Below are 18,512 nucleotides of genomic sequence, written 5' to 3'. Positions count from 1 at the left end.
AAGATGCTATACAGCATCAAGTCCGCAGTGTTTTTCTTTACGCACGAACGAACCTAAAAATGGATAAACACTAAGGGATATGTTTATTAAAAGTGTCTTAATGATAATCTTTTTTGCTAATAACAACCAGAGGTTCTGACTTGTTGCTATGGGCAGACAAGACAGTTTTGCTTTTAGACACATTTGATAAATCCCCATTAGTCTTTAGTTACAATGGATTTGCCCTTGTCAAAAATACAATCTTTAAAACTTCGTTAAGTTTGCTGTTTGTAGGTTGTAAGGACAGAAATGAAGTCAGATAGTCAAAGAAACACGGATATTGGTGTAGTGTTATGTACAAAGCACAGGTAACCGCAGTCTCTAAACTTGAAATGTTCAGGTACTCTCGATGACCTGCTCTATGACCTACAGGAAAACGGCAACCAACTATATATATATATATATATATATATATAAATATAAACCATTTAAGTTAAGTGTTCTTTTTATACATTGCTTTAAATAACTTGTAAACAGCTTTCTATTTGTCTTGCATCCCCGCCAAGCAACCATTGTCAAGCTAGCAATACTGCTGGAGCATGAATAAGAACTGCTCTACTAGGTACAGACATGTGGGGATGAGTGAGAACAGTTGTTTATTACAGAGGCTGAACACAAATTATTTCCATGGCTTGGAGTGTGGGCTAATGCTGCGGATAGATCGGGAACCGACAGAACTGGCAGACGACGGGACCTGGCTGTTTCTGGAGTTGGCTGTTTTTGACTCTGATCTTCCAGTGGATAATCTGCTGAGACGACCTAGAAGGCAACAAAACAACAATGATGCAATGTATGTAAAATCAATATTTATTATTATTCCCAATAATAGTAGGCTCTTTACAGGAGGTCACTAAAAAGAGGGTATATAGATACTGTACATGGGATAGAAGGTTATAAAGAAGCACGAAACACCAACTTTGTAGAACTTTCTAACACGTTCCAGTGTCCAAGACTTTCTACAACTGTGGAAACCACACACACTGCAGAGCATTAATAAAGAGGCACAGTGATCAGCGCTTCTACCACCTGGTTTTAGCAAACAATGGCAGTCTCAGTGCCTGACCCCCACCAATCAAAACTAGATCAGGAACATTCTCACTATAAATAACTATGGTTATTCTATGCAACACATAGCACTTAACCCCTTAACGACCATGGACGTGTATACTAGTCCATGTGCTGTTAACGGGGTATGGCGCGGGCTCCCGACTCGAGCCTGTGTCATACCGGCCAGCCCCCAGCTGATTCCGTTAATAGCCGACATGTGGTGATCGCCGCGGCCGGCTATTAACCCTTTAGATCACCGCTGTCAAAGCTGACAGCGGCATCTAAAGGTGCCATTATCCCGTCCCTGGTGATCCAGTGGGGTGGTCCAGTGTGGAGGTAGCCAGAAGGCTTACCTCTCATCCTGCTGCGGCTCTGAAAGTGATAAAGCCTGGCAGGACCAGGCTTTATCAATCGAGAACACAGATCAATGTAGTTTTATGGAACCACATTGATCTGTATGAGGAATCAAACAATTCCTCCTAAAAGTCCCCTAAGTGGACTAAAAATGTAAAAAAAAAATAAAAAAAAAAGTTTAAAAACACACACATTAACCCCTTCCTTATTAAAATTTTAAATACCCACTTTCCTAAATTCTATATAAAAATTATATATAAACATAATAAAAATAAACATATGTGGTATTGCTGCATGCGTAAATGTTTAAACCTTAAAAAGATATTATTAATTAAACCGCACAGTCAATGACGTACGCACAAAAAAATTCCACAGTCCAAAATAGCGTATTTTGGTCACTTTTTATACCATAAAAAAATTAAATAAAAAGCGATCAAAAAGTCAGATCAAAAAATGGTACCGATTAAAGCAGAGTGATCTGTGAAACAAACGTAGTCCCGTCTCTTCTCCCCCTCCTGACATGTCCATGTACCTCCAGCGGGAATAAAGACTTTTAATTGCATCCGGACAGAGTGCCGTGGTTTCTTTCTACAGAAGGTTATGTCTTTGTACCACTGAGCACCGACAGGAGCAAGTATTCATGAGCACTGGCAAGCCTGCATCTATTCTGTGTGTCTTAGAGAAAGAGAGGCAGTGCCAACTGCAATTCTCTTGTGGACTGTTCATTACAAAGTAGAATTAGTGGCGCAAAAAATAAGCCATCATATGGATTTTTAGGTGCAAAATTGAAAGGGTTATGATTTTTAAAATGTAAGGAGGAAAAAATGAAAATGCAAAAACTGAAAAACGCCTTAAGGGGTTAAAGAGCCTTTTCCAGAAATATATAAAATACAAAAGATAATTGCAAATCAGTCAAATAAACTCATGGTTAGAAGTGTATTTTTGCTATTCATTCTTATGAGTTAAAATAATAGCTTGCCCATGTGCCTTTTTTTTTTTGGCTACTGTTGGTGCGGTCACCTCATGTGAGTTTCAGAGGCAAAGCATGAGCAGACAAGATTCCCTCCCTCCTACTGTCCTCTGCTTCACTCCCAGCACAATGGCAGAAACATAAGTTCTCTATGTATTCAATTGTCACCATCTAATTGAAACCTACATTACAGCATACGGGAGACACAGCATGCTTGGTAGGAGAAAACGATTTGTTTGTACAGAGGTAATTCTGTGAACAAACATTATTTTAGCCTATTCTAACTTGGCTTTTTTTTTTGCACTCTCTCTGTTGGTCCTTCACATAGGTTTAACCTCTCCAGGATGCAGGGGGAGGACTACAGAATAAAGATAAGGTGTCATTTTTACCAAAAAGTGCGCTACATTGAAATGGAAGCCGCTAAAAATTACAAAATGGATGTTTTTTTTTTTTTTTTCAATATCGTCCCTCAAATTTTTTTGTTTCACCATAGATTTTGAGGTGAAATGATTGAGGTCATTACAAAATAAAATTGGTAGCACATAAAACAAGACCACATTGTAGGTGGTTATGATTTTTAGAAGGTGAGGAGGAAAAACGAAAATGCAAAAGAATTGTGATGATACAGCATTAATATTAATAAGTAGAGTACAAAAACTATGTTAAACAGTTAAGCATACTGATGCTCATTTACTATGGCCACAACTTTGTTCCGAATGTGTCAAAACTGTGGTATTTTGCATAGTATGCCAAAAAGAACAGTACAATGCACCTCATCCGACAAAGCACTGTGGCCTAAAATGCTATGCAATACACCGAAAAAATGCATGACTATTTCAGTATATTCCTCTCACCAAGAACAGAAAGAATCCGGCACTATCGCTATTTCTATACATACGTTTTGTTCAGATCTTAGAACAAAGGGGCAGGTATATGACACCGCAATGCCGGTGGCGCTACACGTATAGGAAAACAGGCATGACAAAGAATATCACACAAGTAAAAAGTAACGGAGCACTCACCGATTTTTATGCTGGCAGAACGGACTTCTTACTCCAGAGACCGCATCACTTTGTGCAGGGAGGCGGTAGGTGAAAGCTTCAGCGGCCTGACGAAGCGCCTAGTGGCGTGATACGGTCCATGGCCCGGCATCTGAACTACCCCCAGTTTCACCTGCCGTCTCCCTGCATAAACCGATGCGGTCTCCGGAGTAAGAAGTCCGTTCTGCCAGCATAAGAATTGGTGAGTGCTCCGTTACCTTTTACTTGTGTGATATTCTATATCAGTATATTACCTTTGCTGAAAGTACACCACTTAACAGTTGGTGTAAACTTAAACTAGATTAAAAAGCACCATGATCTAAATCTAGCACATTTGTAATTTGTCAATAAGTCAGTGTTTCCCAACCGTGTGCCTTCAGCTATTACAAAACTACAACTCCCAGCTGGACAGCCGTTGGCTGACCAGGCATGCTGGGAGTAGTAGGGTTGCAATAGCTGGAAGCACACTGGTGTGAAACACTTGTCTAAGTAATAACAGTTTTAAAGGGGTACTCCCGTGGAAAACTTTTTTTTTAAATCAACTGGTGCAAGCAAGCTAAACAGATTTGTAAATTACTTCTATTAAAAAATCTTAATCCTTCCAGTACTTTTTAGGGGCTGTATACTACAGAGGAAATGCTTTACTTTTTAGATTTCTCTGATGTCATGACCACAGTGCTCTCTGCTGACATCTGCTGTCCATTTTAGGAACTGTCCAGAGCAGCATATGTTTGCTATGGGGATTTTCTCCTGCTTTGGACAGTTCCTAAAATGGACAGCAGAAGTCAGCAGAGAGCACTGTGGTCATGACATCAGAGAAATCTAAAAAGTAAAGCATTTCTCTGTAGTATATAGCCCCTAAAAAGTACTGGAAGGATTAAGATTTTTTAAAAGATGTAATTTACAAATCTGTTTAACTTTCTGACACCAGTTGATTTAAAAAAAAAAAAAAAAAGTTTTCCACGGGAGTACCCCTTTAATGAAATCCCCCCCACTGATGGAAGAACGGTAAGACCAAGTACTCACTGGCAGTGTCTGTTGGCACAAGCAATTTCTCTAGGTGTTGTTCTATTTTTTCCAAGTTTTCACTAGAAAATCTCCACGTGTTCTCTGCAGCTGTAGTAGGTTCTCTTGGAGAGGTGCGTTTGCGAGCAGATTTGGATTGGGTTGGTTGGGGCAGGCAGGTGACTGGGAACGAACCAGTTGAAAGGCCGTCTGGGAATTTCTGAGCTATGACTTTCAGACCTGCACAAGAACCACCTGTGTCAAGCCAGCTCAGAGCAAATAATCAACACATGACATTTACTACTTTTGAGAACTTTTAGTGATTATGTTCTATAACTTTACTTTAAAAGAAAAAAAAATTTTTTTTTTGTTTAATATCTTCTTTGAGCTCCTCATGCCCTGGTCACCGCTCATTCACTGATCGCTATTAGAGATGAGTGAACTTACAGTAAATTTGATTTGTCACGAACTTCTCGGCTCGGCAGTTGATGACTTTAGTCTGCATAAATTAGTTCAGCTTTCAGGTGCTCCCGTGGGCTGGAAAAGGTGGCTACAGTCCTAGGAGACTCTTTCATAGGACTGTATCCACCTTTTCCAGCCCACCGGAGCACCTGAAAGCTGAACTAATTTATGCCGGATAAGTCATCAACTGCCGAGCCGAGAAGTTCGTGACGAATCGAATTTACTGTAAGTTCGCTCATCTCTAATCGCTATGATACACAGCTAACAGAGAGCCTCCCCTAATGAACTGTACCTACTAATGCATTTACAGTGGAATTAGAATATACAAGCAACTGGGGGAGGCTCTCTGTCACTAGGTCTGTGTATGCTGCAGCTTCTAGCAGATCAAGCTGTATAATCGCCACTCACTCTGATAGTCTGTGGTGTCACTAAGCCAGTGTTTTCCAACAAGGGTGCCTCCAGCTGTTGCAAAACTACAACTCCCAGCATGCCCAGACAGCCAACGGCTGTCTGGGCATGCTGGGAGTTGTAGTTTTGCAACAGCTGGAGGCATTCTGCTTGGGAAACACTGCACCAAGCGCTAGTGACAGAGAGCAATATGAGCCTGCAAGTTCACATGAGCGCCACAGACCCTTTAAAAATGCATATTGGACAGTTTGCCAGAAGTGGGACCCCTGCTAATCTAATACTGATCGTCTATGCTAGGACTAGATGTGAATATTGTTCAGAGAATGAGTTCAATCTATAACCACTGACACACTTAGTGCTGAGCTATTTACATGAAGGTCTTGTCAACTGAAAAGAAGACATTTCCTTACCTCCAGAAAGCATGAATAAATTCTCAAACCCTCTCTCACACATTGTTGTTGCGGCTTGGCTGGCTATCCTCTCATCTTCATCATACAGGATAATAATTTTACCATGGGCGTTTTTCTTAGTACAGTTGTTAAGTAGACAAGGTAAAAAGCAATAAGGATGGCCCTGGCTATTCATTACCAGCCTGTTACTAGTATTTCCAGTAAGGGATGGTTGTTTTTAAGGTGCACTACACTGCCACTCTTTTCCTTGGCATATAAATAACACCATTCCCCTAAGAGGAATTCCAATAGTTTTTTTTTTAAATAATCAGAACTCTTATCCGAACACAAATACACAGCTTTATGATAAGGCACAGTATTTCGGAACCTCGGTCAGATTTGATAGAAAGGATAGGAGATTTATGCCGCAAAACAACGACATCAAAAAAGGTCAGTAACGTCAAACCCCATCTGTGCTGTAAACAGAGCCCAATAGAAAGTGACTATTAGCCAACTTTCCTTTACAGAATTGTTTATTTTTTACATTTAAGCAATAGCACAAAGGAACTTTATTGACCAAAAATTTATCCTTGCCCCAGAAAAATTGCTTTAATTCCTTTGGTTACTAGGTGTCTCCCTTCCTTGCAATAGGCTGTTTACTTGTACCAGATACAGGAAGACAGGAAGTGGGAGCAGGTCTTAGCATGTGCTATGTGCAGGAGATAGGGGGGGGGGGAGCATGAGAAAGCCTTGACTGTGTACCTGCAACATTGAACCGGTTTGCCTGCTTAAGTTAATTTTCACTGTTCCCGAATGTAAATCAAGGCTTCCCTCATCTATGAGCACCCATAAAGCTCACAGGAGCTGTCTCTCTTGTATAAATACCAGTTTAACTTCTGCTATATGTCCACAGTACTGCAGTGCAATTCTGCCACCCCCTTTAACGTTTCAGCAGAAGCTCAGTACTTAGTTTAAAGGGGTACTCCGGGGATGTAGAGAAAAAAAATGGCTTCAAGCCACCACAATACCTTGTCTGGGTCCCCTGTGTGTTATGCTTGCGATTCTGCCCGCTCCTGTGGCCCCTGGTGTCTTCTAGGACTTTTCAATATTCTTTCCCCTCTGCTTCTGTCTAAAACTACAACTCTAGGCAGTCCGCGCGGCTGAGCTCTGACTGCCGAACTATTCCTATTGGCCCGCAACTCTCCGCCCCTAAAAGCAATCTCAGCAGCCATTTCCGTTCTGCGTAATGGCTGCCAGCAAACTGCTGTTGGCTGCATATCCTCCATGCCCAGTGTTGATGTAAACACAGTGAGCCACAAAAGTCATGTCTCCAGCCACCGGCTCGTCACAAGGGGAGGGAAGGGAGGGTGTGTGTGGCTTTCAGCCAAGCACTGTGAAGCCAGACCAAACAGTAGTCTGGGCTTTGTGTTGATGAGGGTGAGGGCTAGGTCTCAGTGAGGACTTTACCACAAGACAAGGAAGATCTGACTTTCTCTCTCCCTGCATGTAAGTGACAGCTGAAAGAGGGAAACTGCTCTATATAGCTAATGAGTGATATTTAGACAAATAAATAGGTTGGGGAGAGGGAAAGGATGGGCTATGGCTTTAGTTCCCCTTTAATACCGCTGCTGTTTCTTGCATTTCTGCTCTCAATGGACCATGCAAACAGAGTGCATCAAAAACCCATACTTACAGTATATGATAAATAGATAGATAGTAAAGAAAAATTCTCAGTCTATGGAGTGATACAAAAGGATACATAATTTAGGATTTCTTGAGTGAATGGATTCATTGTTCTGGAAAGCATTGCAATAGGATAGTTGTAAGCTGCAAAGACAAAGAAAACTATATTAAGAAAAATCATTCAGCTACAGGACCAGCGTCACAGCATATGGAACACTTTATAAATGGGTGGAACATACAGTATTAAAGGCAGATGGATTATTCATTAAGACTATTTGGGGATAAATAGGTGACCACCTTTACACTGAGGTTAAGACTATTCTTAGTAAATCTGTCATTTTTAATCGCAGTCTTGCCCCTTTTTCTAGACACTTCACAGCTGTCAAGGCAGGTTATAACTTACACAAATACATTTACACATACCATGTACTGCATTATGTGTAATATGTGACAGAATACTGAGGAATTTGACATAGTAAGTCTCCTCACTTTGAACAAATGCATTACCAGATATTTATATAAAAAAAGAAAAATACAGAAATTATTTATCAGAATGCACAAGAGTTTTGAAGGGGATGTTCCAGCAGGAGAGTTCCTGTCTATGTACCTCATTACAGAGGCATACCAAAGTTCCGAATTGCTTTCTATTATCTGGATCAGAAGAACTAAGGTAAAAGCAGCTCTCACTCATGTGTTCCACTGACTGCAATAGATACCATTTAAATATACATTTGCCCTGCAGAATACACGTCTATTCCCGCAGCTTTCCCTGTAAACAGCAACCTAAAGGAAAGTAAGGTCTTACTATTTTAATAGAAACAAAGATAACCTCTAGAGAGAAAAATGACCCTATTAGTCTACCCTTACACTCAATAAGGGGCTTCAAGAAACATACATGAGAACAATGAACAAAGGGGGAGATATATCAAAAACAGTAAGGGAGGAGTGATGCAGTTGTCCATAGTAACCAGACATTTTTTTTTTATGCTGACCAATAGTTTTAGTGCTTTAATTGTGCAGTTCACTTGGATAATGACAGAATACCTCCAATCAGTTTTCCTAGGAGAGCTCTCAATAAAATGGAGTGTTAACCCCTTAAGGACAGACCCATTTTTTACCTTAATGACCAGACTCTTTTTTTTTTTTTAAAGGGGTACTCCGGTGCTTAAACATCTTATTCCCTATCCAAAGGATAGGGGATAAGATGCCTGATCGCAGGAGTCCCGCAGCTGGGGACCCCCAGGATCATGCACTTGGCACCCCGGTTGTAATCAGTGCCCGGAGCGTGTTAGCTCCGGGTCTGATTATCGTCAACCGCAGGGCGGGCGGCGTGTGACGTCACGCCTCCGCCCCCGTGTGACGTCACGCTCCGCCCCTCAATGCAAGCCTACGGGAGGGGGCGTGATAGCTATCACGCCCCCTCCCGTCGGCTTGCATTGAGGGGCGGAGCGTGACGTCACACGGGCGGAGGCGTGCCGTCACACGCCGCCGGCCCTGCGGTCTCCGGTAATCAGTCCTGGAGCGAACACGCTCTGGGCACTGATTACAAACGTGCATGATCCCAGGTGTCCCCAGCTGCGGGACTCGCGCGATCAGGCATCTTATCCCCTATCCTTTGGATAGGGGATAAGATGTTTAAGCACCGGAGAACCCCTTTAAAGTTTCACGTGTCTCTTTAAAATAGTAATAACTTTAGAACGCTTTTTCTGAGCAGAGTGATTCTGAGAATATTTTTCGTGACATATTGTACTTTATATAAGTGGCAAATTTTTGTAGACACATGAAGCATTTTTTGCGAAAGACTGGAAAATTTTTGGCGCTTTTTTTTATTATTTTGTTTTATGGTGTTCACTGTGAAGTAAAATGTTATATTTATTCTGTGTGTCGGTACAATTATGGTGATACCTATTTTATATAGCTTTTTATGTTCTTTTTCCTTTTTGTGAGCAAAAAATATTTTCCCCCTTCTTGTGTTATCATTTTTCAACAGCCGTAACTTTTTTTTTTCGGCCGACACCATTGAGTGAGAGCTTATTTTTTGCGGGACAAGCCGTACTTTTTATTGGTATCATTTTTGCAATACATGCTACATTTTGATCTTTTTTATTCTGCTATTTCTATTAAAATTGGCAAATTTTGAGCCTTTCTTTTTTACGGCGTTCACCGTGCGGGATAATTTACATATAGCTTTATAGTACACGTCATTACGGACGTGGCAATACCCAATACATATATGATGTGTTTTTGTTTTGATTTACTGATAATACAAGGCTTTTATTGGGAAAGGGGCATTATCTTTTAAAAAAAAATTTTGACAGCTGCGGCAGGTGCCCGGGGAAATGCTATCTCCAGCCCCAGCCGCCAATCACCGCCTGCACTCTTGCAGCGCCGTGATCGTGAATGGAGGTTTATATACATCCATTTGCGTTAAGTCACGGGAAAAATGGACGTGTGTGTGTATATACGTCCATTTGTGGCAAGGGGTTAAGATGATGTTCATATGGCAGATTTGTCGCTGATATTTCTGCAACTGAAAATTCCATTTTATATATCAAAAAGTTATGCAACATTTGTAGGAATGTTTGTAAACCCCATTCACATGAACAGGTGCCTATTATATGGGGAAATTATTGAATAGGGAGCTCTCTCTCTGTATAAAAGGCCAAGCAACCAGCCACTGAATAAGCAAGATCTTTTTGCCAGCTGATGACATCCATGCTGGACTAAAAATAGTTTGTGGGCAGCCCATGTAAATGGGGACCATACTGCTGACCATGGGCGAAGTAAAGAGCCCATGAAAATCTTTTGTGCCACCATGAGCTGTGTAAAGGCGAATCGCCTAGATCAGTGGTCTCCAACCTGCAGACCTCCAGATGTTGAAAAACTACAACTCCCAGCATGTCCGGACAGCCGTTGGCTGTCCGGGCATGCTGGGAGTTGTAGTTTTGCAACATCTGGAGGTCCGCAGGTTGGAGACCACTGTCCTAGATCATATCGGGCACAGGTTTGCCTGCCTAAAAAAAAAAAATCAAGATTGTTGCAAAAATGTCTGCCACAACTCTACCTTGTGTGCATATGCCTTTAAAGGGTACCTCTCATCTAATAAACTTTTGATATATTTTAGATTAATGAATGTTGAATAACTTTCCAATAGCATGTTAATGAAAAATATGCTTCTTTCTATTGTATTTTTCCCGATCACTCCTGTCAGCAAGCATTTCTGACTCATGCTGGAGTCCTAAACACTCAGAGCTGCCAGCCTGCTTTGTTCACAGCCAAACATGCTGTGAACAAAGCAGGCTGGCAGCTCTGAGTGTTCTCCTTTGTGAACAAAGCAGACTGGCAGCTCGTAGTGTTTAGGACTCCAGCATGAGTCTGAAATGCTTGCTGCCAGGACTGGTAGGGAGACCCCTAGTGGTCATTTCTTCAAAGTGGAAAATTAAATAGAAAGAAGCATATTTTTTAATAACATGCAATTGTAAAGTTATTCTGCATACATTAATCTATAATATATCAAAAGTTTTTTTTTTTTGAAGAGAGGTACCCTTTAACCCCTTCCCGCAGAATGTCATATATAAACGCCGGGTTGTGCAGTGCGTTCGCGCATCCCGGCGTTTATAAATGACATGCAGTTAACCCGGCGATGCGCAGCATCGCACGGGTTAACTGGCAGAAGTCCCGCTGTTTCCAGCAGGGGACAACTTCTGCTTCACCCCCAGGACCATCAATTGATGGTCCTGGTCAGCGATCACTGTGATTGGTCCCTGTGGACCAATCACAGTGATCTGGGGTGAAAGTTCAGATCCCCCGCACTGCCCGCCCCTTGAAGTCGGGCAGAACGGGGGACGAAGGCTGCAGGGGCTCGCGGGGACCTGCGGCATTCGGGGGGAACACGTGGGGACCGGCGGACTTACCTGATCCAGCGGCGGGACCGAGGAGCAGCGCGGGACCGGCCACGTGGACGAGCAGCGACGGGTGAGTATATGGTCCTCAGAAGCAGCAGTGAAGATCTTTACTGCTGCTTCTAGGAGTCTGAAAACTACAACTCCCAGCATGCCTAGACAGCCTTTGGCTGTCTGGGCATGCTGGGAGTTGTAGTTTTGCAACATCTGGAGGGCCTCAGTTTGGAGACCATTGTATAATGGTCTCCAATCTGTGCTCTTCCAGCTGTTGCAAAACTACAACTCCCAGCATGCACTGACTGTCCAGGCATGCTGGGAGTTTTAGTTAAGCAACATCTGGCCCTTCAGATGTTGCCGAACTACAACTCCCAGCATGCCCTTCAGCTGTCTGGGCATGCTGGGAGTTGTAGTTTTGCAACAGCTGGAGACACACAGGTTGGGAAACATTGTTTCTAACTCAGTGTTTCCTAACCTGTGTGCCTCCAGCTGTTGCAAAACTATAACTCCCAGCATGCACTAAAGACCATGCATGCTGGGAGTTGTAGTTTTGCAACATCTGGAGGGCCCCAGTTTGGAGACCATTGTATAATGGTCTCCAATCTGTGCTCTTCCAGCTGTTGCAAAACTACAACTCCCAGTATGCACTGACTGTCCAGGCATGCTGGGAGTTTTAGTTCAGCAACATCTGGCCCTTCAGATGTTGCCGTACTACAACTCCCAGCATGCCCTTCAGCTGTCTGGGCATGCTGGGAGTTGTAGTTTTGCAACAACTGGAGACACACTGGTTGGGAAACATTGTCTGTTTCTAACTCAGTGTTTCCTAACCTGTGTGCCTCCAGCTGTTGCAAAACTATGACTCCCAGCATGCACTAACAGACCATGCATGCTGGGAGTTGTGGTTTTGCAACAGCTGATGCAAGCCCCCCCCCCCGCCCCGCCACCCCCGTGAATGTACAGGGTACATTCACATGGGCGAGGCTTTTACAGTGGGTTTCTCGCATCTTGAGATGCAGCAAATTTTGCGCTGGGAAACTCACTGTAATCCCCCGCCCATGTGACTGTACCCTAAAAACACTACACTACACTAACACAAAATAAAATAAAAAGTTAAAAACACTACATATACACATACCCTTACACAGCCCCCCTCCCCCAATAAGAACGTCCGGTACACCACTGTTTCCAAAGCAGAGCCTCCAGCTGTTGAAAAACAACAACTCCCAGTATTGTCGGACAGCCGTTGACTGTCCAGGCATGCTGGGAGTTTTGCAACAGCTGGAGGCACCCTGTTTGGGAATCACTGGCGTAGAATACCCCTATGTCCACCCCTATGCAAATCCCTAATTTAGGCCTCAAATGCACATGGCGCTCTCACTTTGGAGCCCTGTCGTATTTCAGGGCAACAGTTTAGGGCGACATATGGGGTATCGCTGTAATCGGGAGAAATTGCGTTACAAGGTGTGGGGGGCTTTTTCTTCTTTAACCCTTCATGAAAAGGAAATGTTGGGGTCTACACCAGAATGTTAGTGTAAACATTTTTTATTTTTTACACTAACATGCTGATGTTGCCCTATACTTTAAATTTTCACAAGAGGTAAAAGGGAAAAAAGTCCCCCAAAATTTGTAACGCAATTTCTCCCGACTACAGAGATACCCCATATGTGAGCGCAAAGTGCTCTGGGGGCGCACAACAAGGCCCAGAAGGGAGAGTGCACCATGTACATTTGAGGTGATTTGCACAGGGGTGGCTGATTGTTACAGCGGTTTTGACAAACGCAAAAAAAACAAAACCCCACATGTGACCCCATTTCGGAAACGACACCCCTCACGGAATGTAATGAGGGGTGCAGTGAGAATTTACACCCCACAGGTGTCTGACGGATCTTTGGAACAGTGGTCCATGAAAATGAAAACTTGTACAGCCCACTGTTCCAAAGATCTGTCAGACACCAGTGGGGGGTAAATGCTCACTGTACCCCTTGTTACGTTCCTCAAGGGGTCTAGTTTCCAAAATGGTATGCCATGTGTGGTTTTTTTTGCTGTTCTGGCACCTTAGGGGCTTCCTAAATGCGACATCCCCCCCGAGCAAAATTTGCTCTCAAAAAGCCAAATATGACTCCTTCTCTTCTGAGCATTGTAGTTCGCCCATAGTGCACTTCAGGTCAACTTATGGGGTACCTACATACTCAGAAGAGATGGGGTTACAAATTTTGGGGAGTATTTTCTGCTATTAACCCTTGCAAAAAGGTGAAATTAGGGGGGGAAACACACATTTTAGTGGAAATTTTTTTTTTTTTTTTTACATATGCAAAAGTCATGAAACACCTGTGGGGTAATAAGGCTCACTTTATTCCTTATTACATTCCTCAAGGGGTCTAGTTTCCAAAATGGTATGCCATGTGGGTATTTTTTGCTGTTCTGGCACCATAGGGGCTTCCTAAATGCGACATGCCCCCCGAGCAAAATTTGCTCTCAAAAAGCCAAATATGACTCCTTCTCTTCTGAGCATTGTAGTTCACCCATAGTGCACTTCAGGTCAACTTATGGGGTACCTCCATACTCAGAAGAGAAGGGGTTACAAATATTGGGGGGTATTTCCTGCTATTAACCCTTGGAAAAATGTGAAATTTGGGGGGAAACACACATTTTAGTGAAAAAAAAATATTTTTTTTTTACATATGCAAAAGTCGTGAAACACCTGTGGGGTATTAAGGCTCACTTTATTCCTTGTTACGTACCTCAAGGGGTCTAGTTTCCAAAATGGTATGCCATGTGAGGGTTTTTTGCTGTTCTGGCACCATAAGGGCTTCCTAAATGCAACATGCCCCCAAAAACCATTTCAGAAAAACGTACTCTCCAAAATCCCCTTGTCGCTCTTTCCCTTCTGAGCCCTCTACTGCGCCCGCCGAACACTTTACATAGACATATGAGGTATGTGCTTACTCGAGAGAAATTGGGCTACAAATATAAGTATACATTTTCTCCTTTTACCCCTTGTAAAAATTTAAAAATTGGGTCTACAAGAACATGCGAGTGTAAAAAATGAAGATTGTGAATTTTCTCCTTCACTTTGCTTCTATTCCTGTGAAACACCTAAAGGGTTAAAATGATGACTGAATGTCATTTTGAATACTTTGGGGGGTGCAGTTTTTATAATGGGGTCTTTTGTGGGGTATTTCTAATGAGAAGACTCTTCAAATCCACTTCAAACCTGAACTGGTCCCTGAAAAATAGTGAGTTTGAAAATTTTGGGAAAAATTGGAAAATTGCTGCTGAACTTTGAAGCCCTCTGGTGTCTTCCAAAAGTAAAAACTCATCACTTTTATGATGCAAACATAAAGTATACATATTGTATATGTGAATAAAAATTTTTTTTATTTGTAATATACATTTTCCTTACAAGCAGAGAGCTTCAAAGTTAGAAAAATGCAAAATTTTCAAATTTTTCATCAAATTTTAGGATTTTTCACAAGGAAAGGATGCAAGTTACCACAAAAATTTACTACCATGTTAAAGTAGAATATGTCACGAAAAAACAATCTCGGAATCAGAATGATAACTAAAAGCATTCCAGAGTTATTAATGTTTAAAGTGACAGTGGTCAGATGTGCAAAAAACGCTCTGGTCCTTAAGGCCAAAATGGGCTTGGTCCTGAAGGGGTTAAAGTTCCCTTGGCCAGGAACGAAGCACAATATTATGCCAGGATTGAAATGACGGCAGGATTTGGCCTGACTGCCAGCACATTAAAGGGAAATGGACAGTAACAATAAGCAGTTACATTGTTCAGTAAAGTCATAGGGGGACCTGACCCTTCTTTGGTGTGGAACTGTAGTGCTACATTTTGTGAATATTTTTAATTTCTGTAATATTTGATTAAACAAAAACCAACTTCAAATGAGCTGGTAGTTGTACACTTACCTCCAATAATATGGCATTGGTTGTAACAATCTCTGTCACGGACATCGAGGAGAAGAAACGGGCAATCTGGGTATGGCTGTTCTAAGGATCTCGGGCTAGACAGAGGATCTTTTTTACTTGTCTTCTTGGGATCCTCGTCCAAGTCTAATTCTCCAACTCCACTAATAACACTGTAAAAGGAGCAAAATAGCATCATAAATACATCTACTAAAGATTAAAGGGTAGGCAAAATCTAAGTTTTTATAATTTTTTAAATGATCATCATCCCAAATAAAAATTTATAAAAGCTTAGCCTTCTTTCACACTAGTAAAGTTGCTCAGTTACAAACGGACGTTAATGGCTTTTTTTCCCCCCCCCCTACTTTGGCTGCCATTAACGTCCGTTATTGTAATGGAGCATAACAGGAGTTATAACGGGCAAAGAGGATCCCATTCACTTTAATGGATTTCCTCTGATGTCCTTTATAAGTCCCGTTATTGCGGCCAAAGGTAGCGAGAGAAAAAGACGTAACGCGCACAAATTTTTCTTCCGCTATCTTCCTAACGGACGTCACTGGACTGTAGTGTAAACTGTAGTGTGAAAGGAGCCTTAGCTATTAATATAGGTGCCCAAAAATGGTGCCAAAGGAAATACAACTCACCCTGCAAAAAACAAGTCCTATTCAGCTACATTGACAGAAAGATAAAGAGAAAAAAAAAAAGAAAAAAAGCTATGATTCTTGGTAATTAAAAGGAGTTCTCCAGTGGAAAACTATTTGTTTTAAATCAACTGATTCCAGAAAGTAAAAACAGATTTGTAAATTACTTCTATTTAAACATCTTAATCCTTCCAGTACTTATCAGCTGCTTATCAGCAGCTCCACAGAAAGTTCTTTTCTTTTCTGTCTGACCACAGTGCTCTCTACTGACACCTCTGTCCATGTCAAGAATTGTCCAGAGCAGGATAGGTTTGCTATGGAGATTTGATCCTGCTCTGGACAGTTCCTGACATGGACAGAGGTGTCAGCAGAGAGCACTGTGGTTAGACAGAAAATAAATTCTAAAAGATAAGAACTTCCTGTGGAGCATACAGCAGCAGATAAGTACCGGAAGTATTAACATTTTTAAATAGAAGTAATTTAAATGTAATTTAAGTATTTAACTTTCTGGCACCAGTTGATTCTGGCAAACAGTGTTTTCCACTGGAGTACCCCTTTAAAGGGGTACTCCACCACTAGACATCGTATCCCCTAGCTAAAGGATAGGGGATAAGATGTCGGATTGCGATCTTCCTGCAGCACCTGGCGCTGGCTGTGGCACCGGATGCTCGTGACTTCGCTGCGGATGCGCTGACGGCAGTCACAGAGGGACTGCAGAACAAGCCCCGTGTGACCCTGCCCTAACAGGATAACTGTCTATGTTGCCTGTATTAGCTAATCACAGCTCAGCATTTAACCAGAGCTCTATAGGAAATTAAAGCTGTTCTGTGAATGGTAACTAGTGGCAACATAGACAGCTTTCCTTCCCTGTTCTTATACCAGACTAACAACCCATAGACTGAATAACAATGAGGAAAACAAAAATCCCAAACCAAGTACACTTGGGGGGAGATTTATCAAAACCTGTCCAGAGGAAAAGTTGCTGAGTTGCCCATAGCAACCAATCGGATCACTTCTTTCATTTTTCCAGGGGCCTTTTCAAAAATAAAAGAAGGACTCTGATTGGTTGCTATGGGCAACTAAGCAACTTTTCCTCTGGACAGGTTTTGATAAATCTCCCCCTTAAAGTATTGGTAGAGGCACCTCTAAGATTCAGATAGGATTTCAAGACCTACAGTAGTAAATAAGTGAACAGTCAAAACATAAAAAAAACAAAAAACTTTTTAAAAATTTTATAGATTCCAATGGATAATGTTTTTCTTTCAATGTTTGTGATCAGCCTAATTTAAACGTTTATAATAAACGTGACACATATTATTCCACAGTCATTACTCACCTCTGCAGTGTAGATCGTGCAGAATTAACACTCTCCCCTCCTCCTATGGTGTCAATTAGTTGGAATGGACTTATAGGGTCATTCCCATTAGTCCGGTCACTCACAAGCTCGGCATCTAGTTCTGACATAACAGAACTGCTCTCTAGAGATAAAAAAAAATAAAAAAACATAACATTTAAATATTAAGAAAAATATATAAAACATTGTGCAGATAGAAAGCTGTTGTCCATAGTCACCAAAACCAATCAGATCATTTCTTTCTCAGAGCATGCTGGGAGTTGTCTATTTATTTTAATTGGGCAAAAGAGAAAAGGGCGATTTACTTTTTTTTATTAAGGAAAGTTTTTTATTTTTTATTTCATTTTTTAACCCCTTAAGGACCAAGCCCATTTTCACCCTAAAGCGTACCCGTCAGATCCAACAACATTTTTTTTTTAATGTGTCTAGCACCTTTATTTTTTTATTACACTTTTAATTTAGCTCACTAGTCTGAATTCCTCTTAAAGGGAGGGGGGCATGGCCTCACTGTACAGGTCTCCGCCCCCTCCCTCAGTATGCCGTCTGCTCACATTTCCCCTAGCATTAGCAAAACTAAAACTCCCAGCTTGTCCTCACTGACAGTAGCGGGACACAAGCTGACAGTGGGACGATTTTTCCTCCAGCGGTGAGCCCTGCACTCACAGCTGTCAATCAAGGACGTGTGTCCATGATGTAGGTGATGATGCATGGACACAGCAGGACTAGTATGTGTCCAAGCAGGCAGGGGGGGGGGGCAGTTGTTTGACTGGCTTTTTCAGTATGAAATACTGAAAATGTGCTAAAGAAAGCAATTGCAAAAACCTATTGTTGATACTTGCACCATTTCCTGGCAAAAAATATGAAAATTTCATGAAAAAATTGAAAATTTGGCATTTTTCTAACTTCGAAGCTCTCTGCTTGTAAGGAAAATTTACTTTCCAAATAAATGATATACTGATTCACATATACAATATGTCTACTTTATGTTTGCATCATAAAGTTGACATGTTTTTACTTTTTGAACACATTAGAGGACTTCAAAGTATAGGAGCAATTTTACAATTTTTCACAGAAATTTCAAAATCTGAATTTTTTAGAGACCAGTTCAGTTTTGAAGTGAATTTGAGGGTCTTTATGTTCGAAATACCCCATAATGGACCCCACTATGAAAACTGCCCCCCTCAAAGTATTCAAAATGACATTCAGAAACACCCTTTAGGTGTTTCACAGGAATAGCAGCGAGGTGGTGGAGAAAATTCAAGATTTTTTACACTAACATGTTCTCGTAGACCCATTTCTTCTC

The 18,512-nt window shown here is 41.6% G+C and overlaps 1 protein-coding gene across 2 annotated transcripts in view; it reads right to left on the bottom strand.

Annotated features, from left to right (window-relative positions):
- Positions 1-274: 274 nt before the first annotated feature.
- Positions 275-18,512, bottom strand: part of CEP41 (centrosomal protein 41) — a 66,236-nt gene continuing 47,998 nt past the window's right edge. For both annotated transcript variants that reach the window (XM_056573168.1, XM_056573169.1), the window contains exons 6-11: positions 17,192-17,333; positions 15,218-15,387; positions 7,474-7,541; positions 5,736-5,850; positions 4,477-4,695; positions 275-798 (exon numbers count right to left, since the gene is read on the bottom strand). In XM_056573168.1, coding sequence (XP_056429143.1) covers positions 659-798; positions 4,477-4,695; positions 5,736-5,850; positions 7,474-7,541; positions 15,218-15,387; positions 17,192-17,333 — 854 coding nt within the window. In that variant the 3' untranslated portion in view covers positions 275-658. The remainder of the gene's footprint in view (positions 799-4,476; positions 4,696-5,735; positions 5,851-7,473; positions 7,542-15,217; positions 15,388-17,191; positions 17,334-18,512) is intronic.

This window comes from Hyla sarda, chromosome 4 (genome assembly GCF_029499605.1).
Source record: "Hyla sarda isolate aHylSar1 chromosome 4, aHylSar1.hap1, whole genome shotgun sequence".
In the NCBI taxonomy this organism is placed as follows: Eukaryota; Metazoa; Chordata; class Amphibia; order Anura; family Hylidae; genus Hyla; species Hyla sarda.
This window is presented reverse-complemented; position numbering and strand designations above follow the sequence as displayed.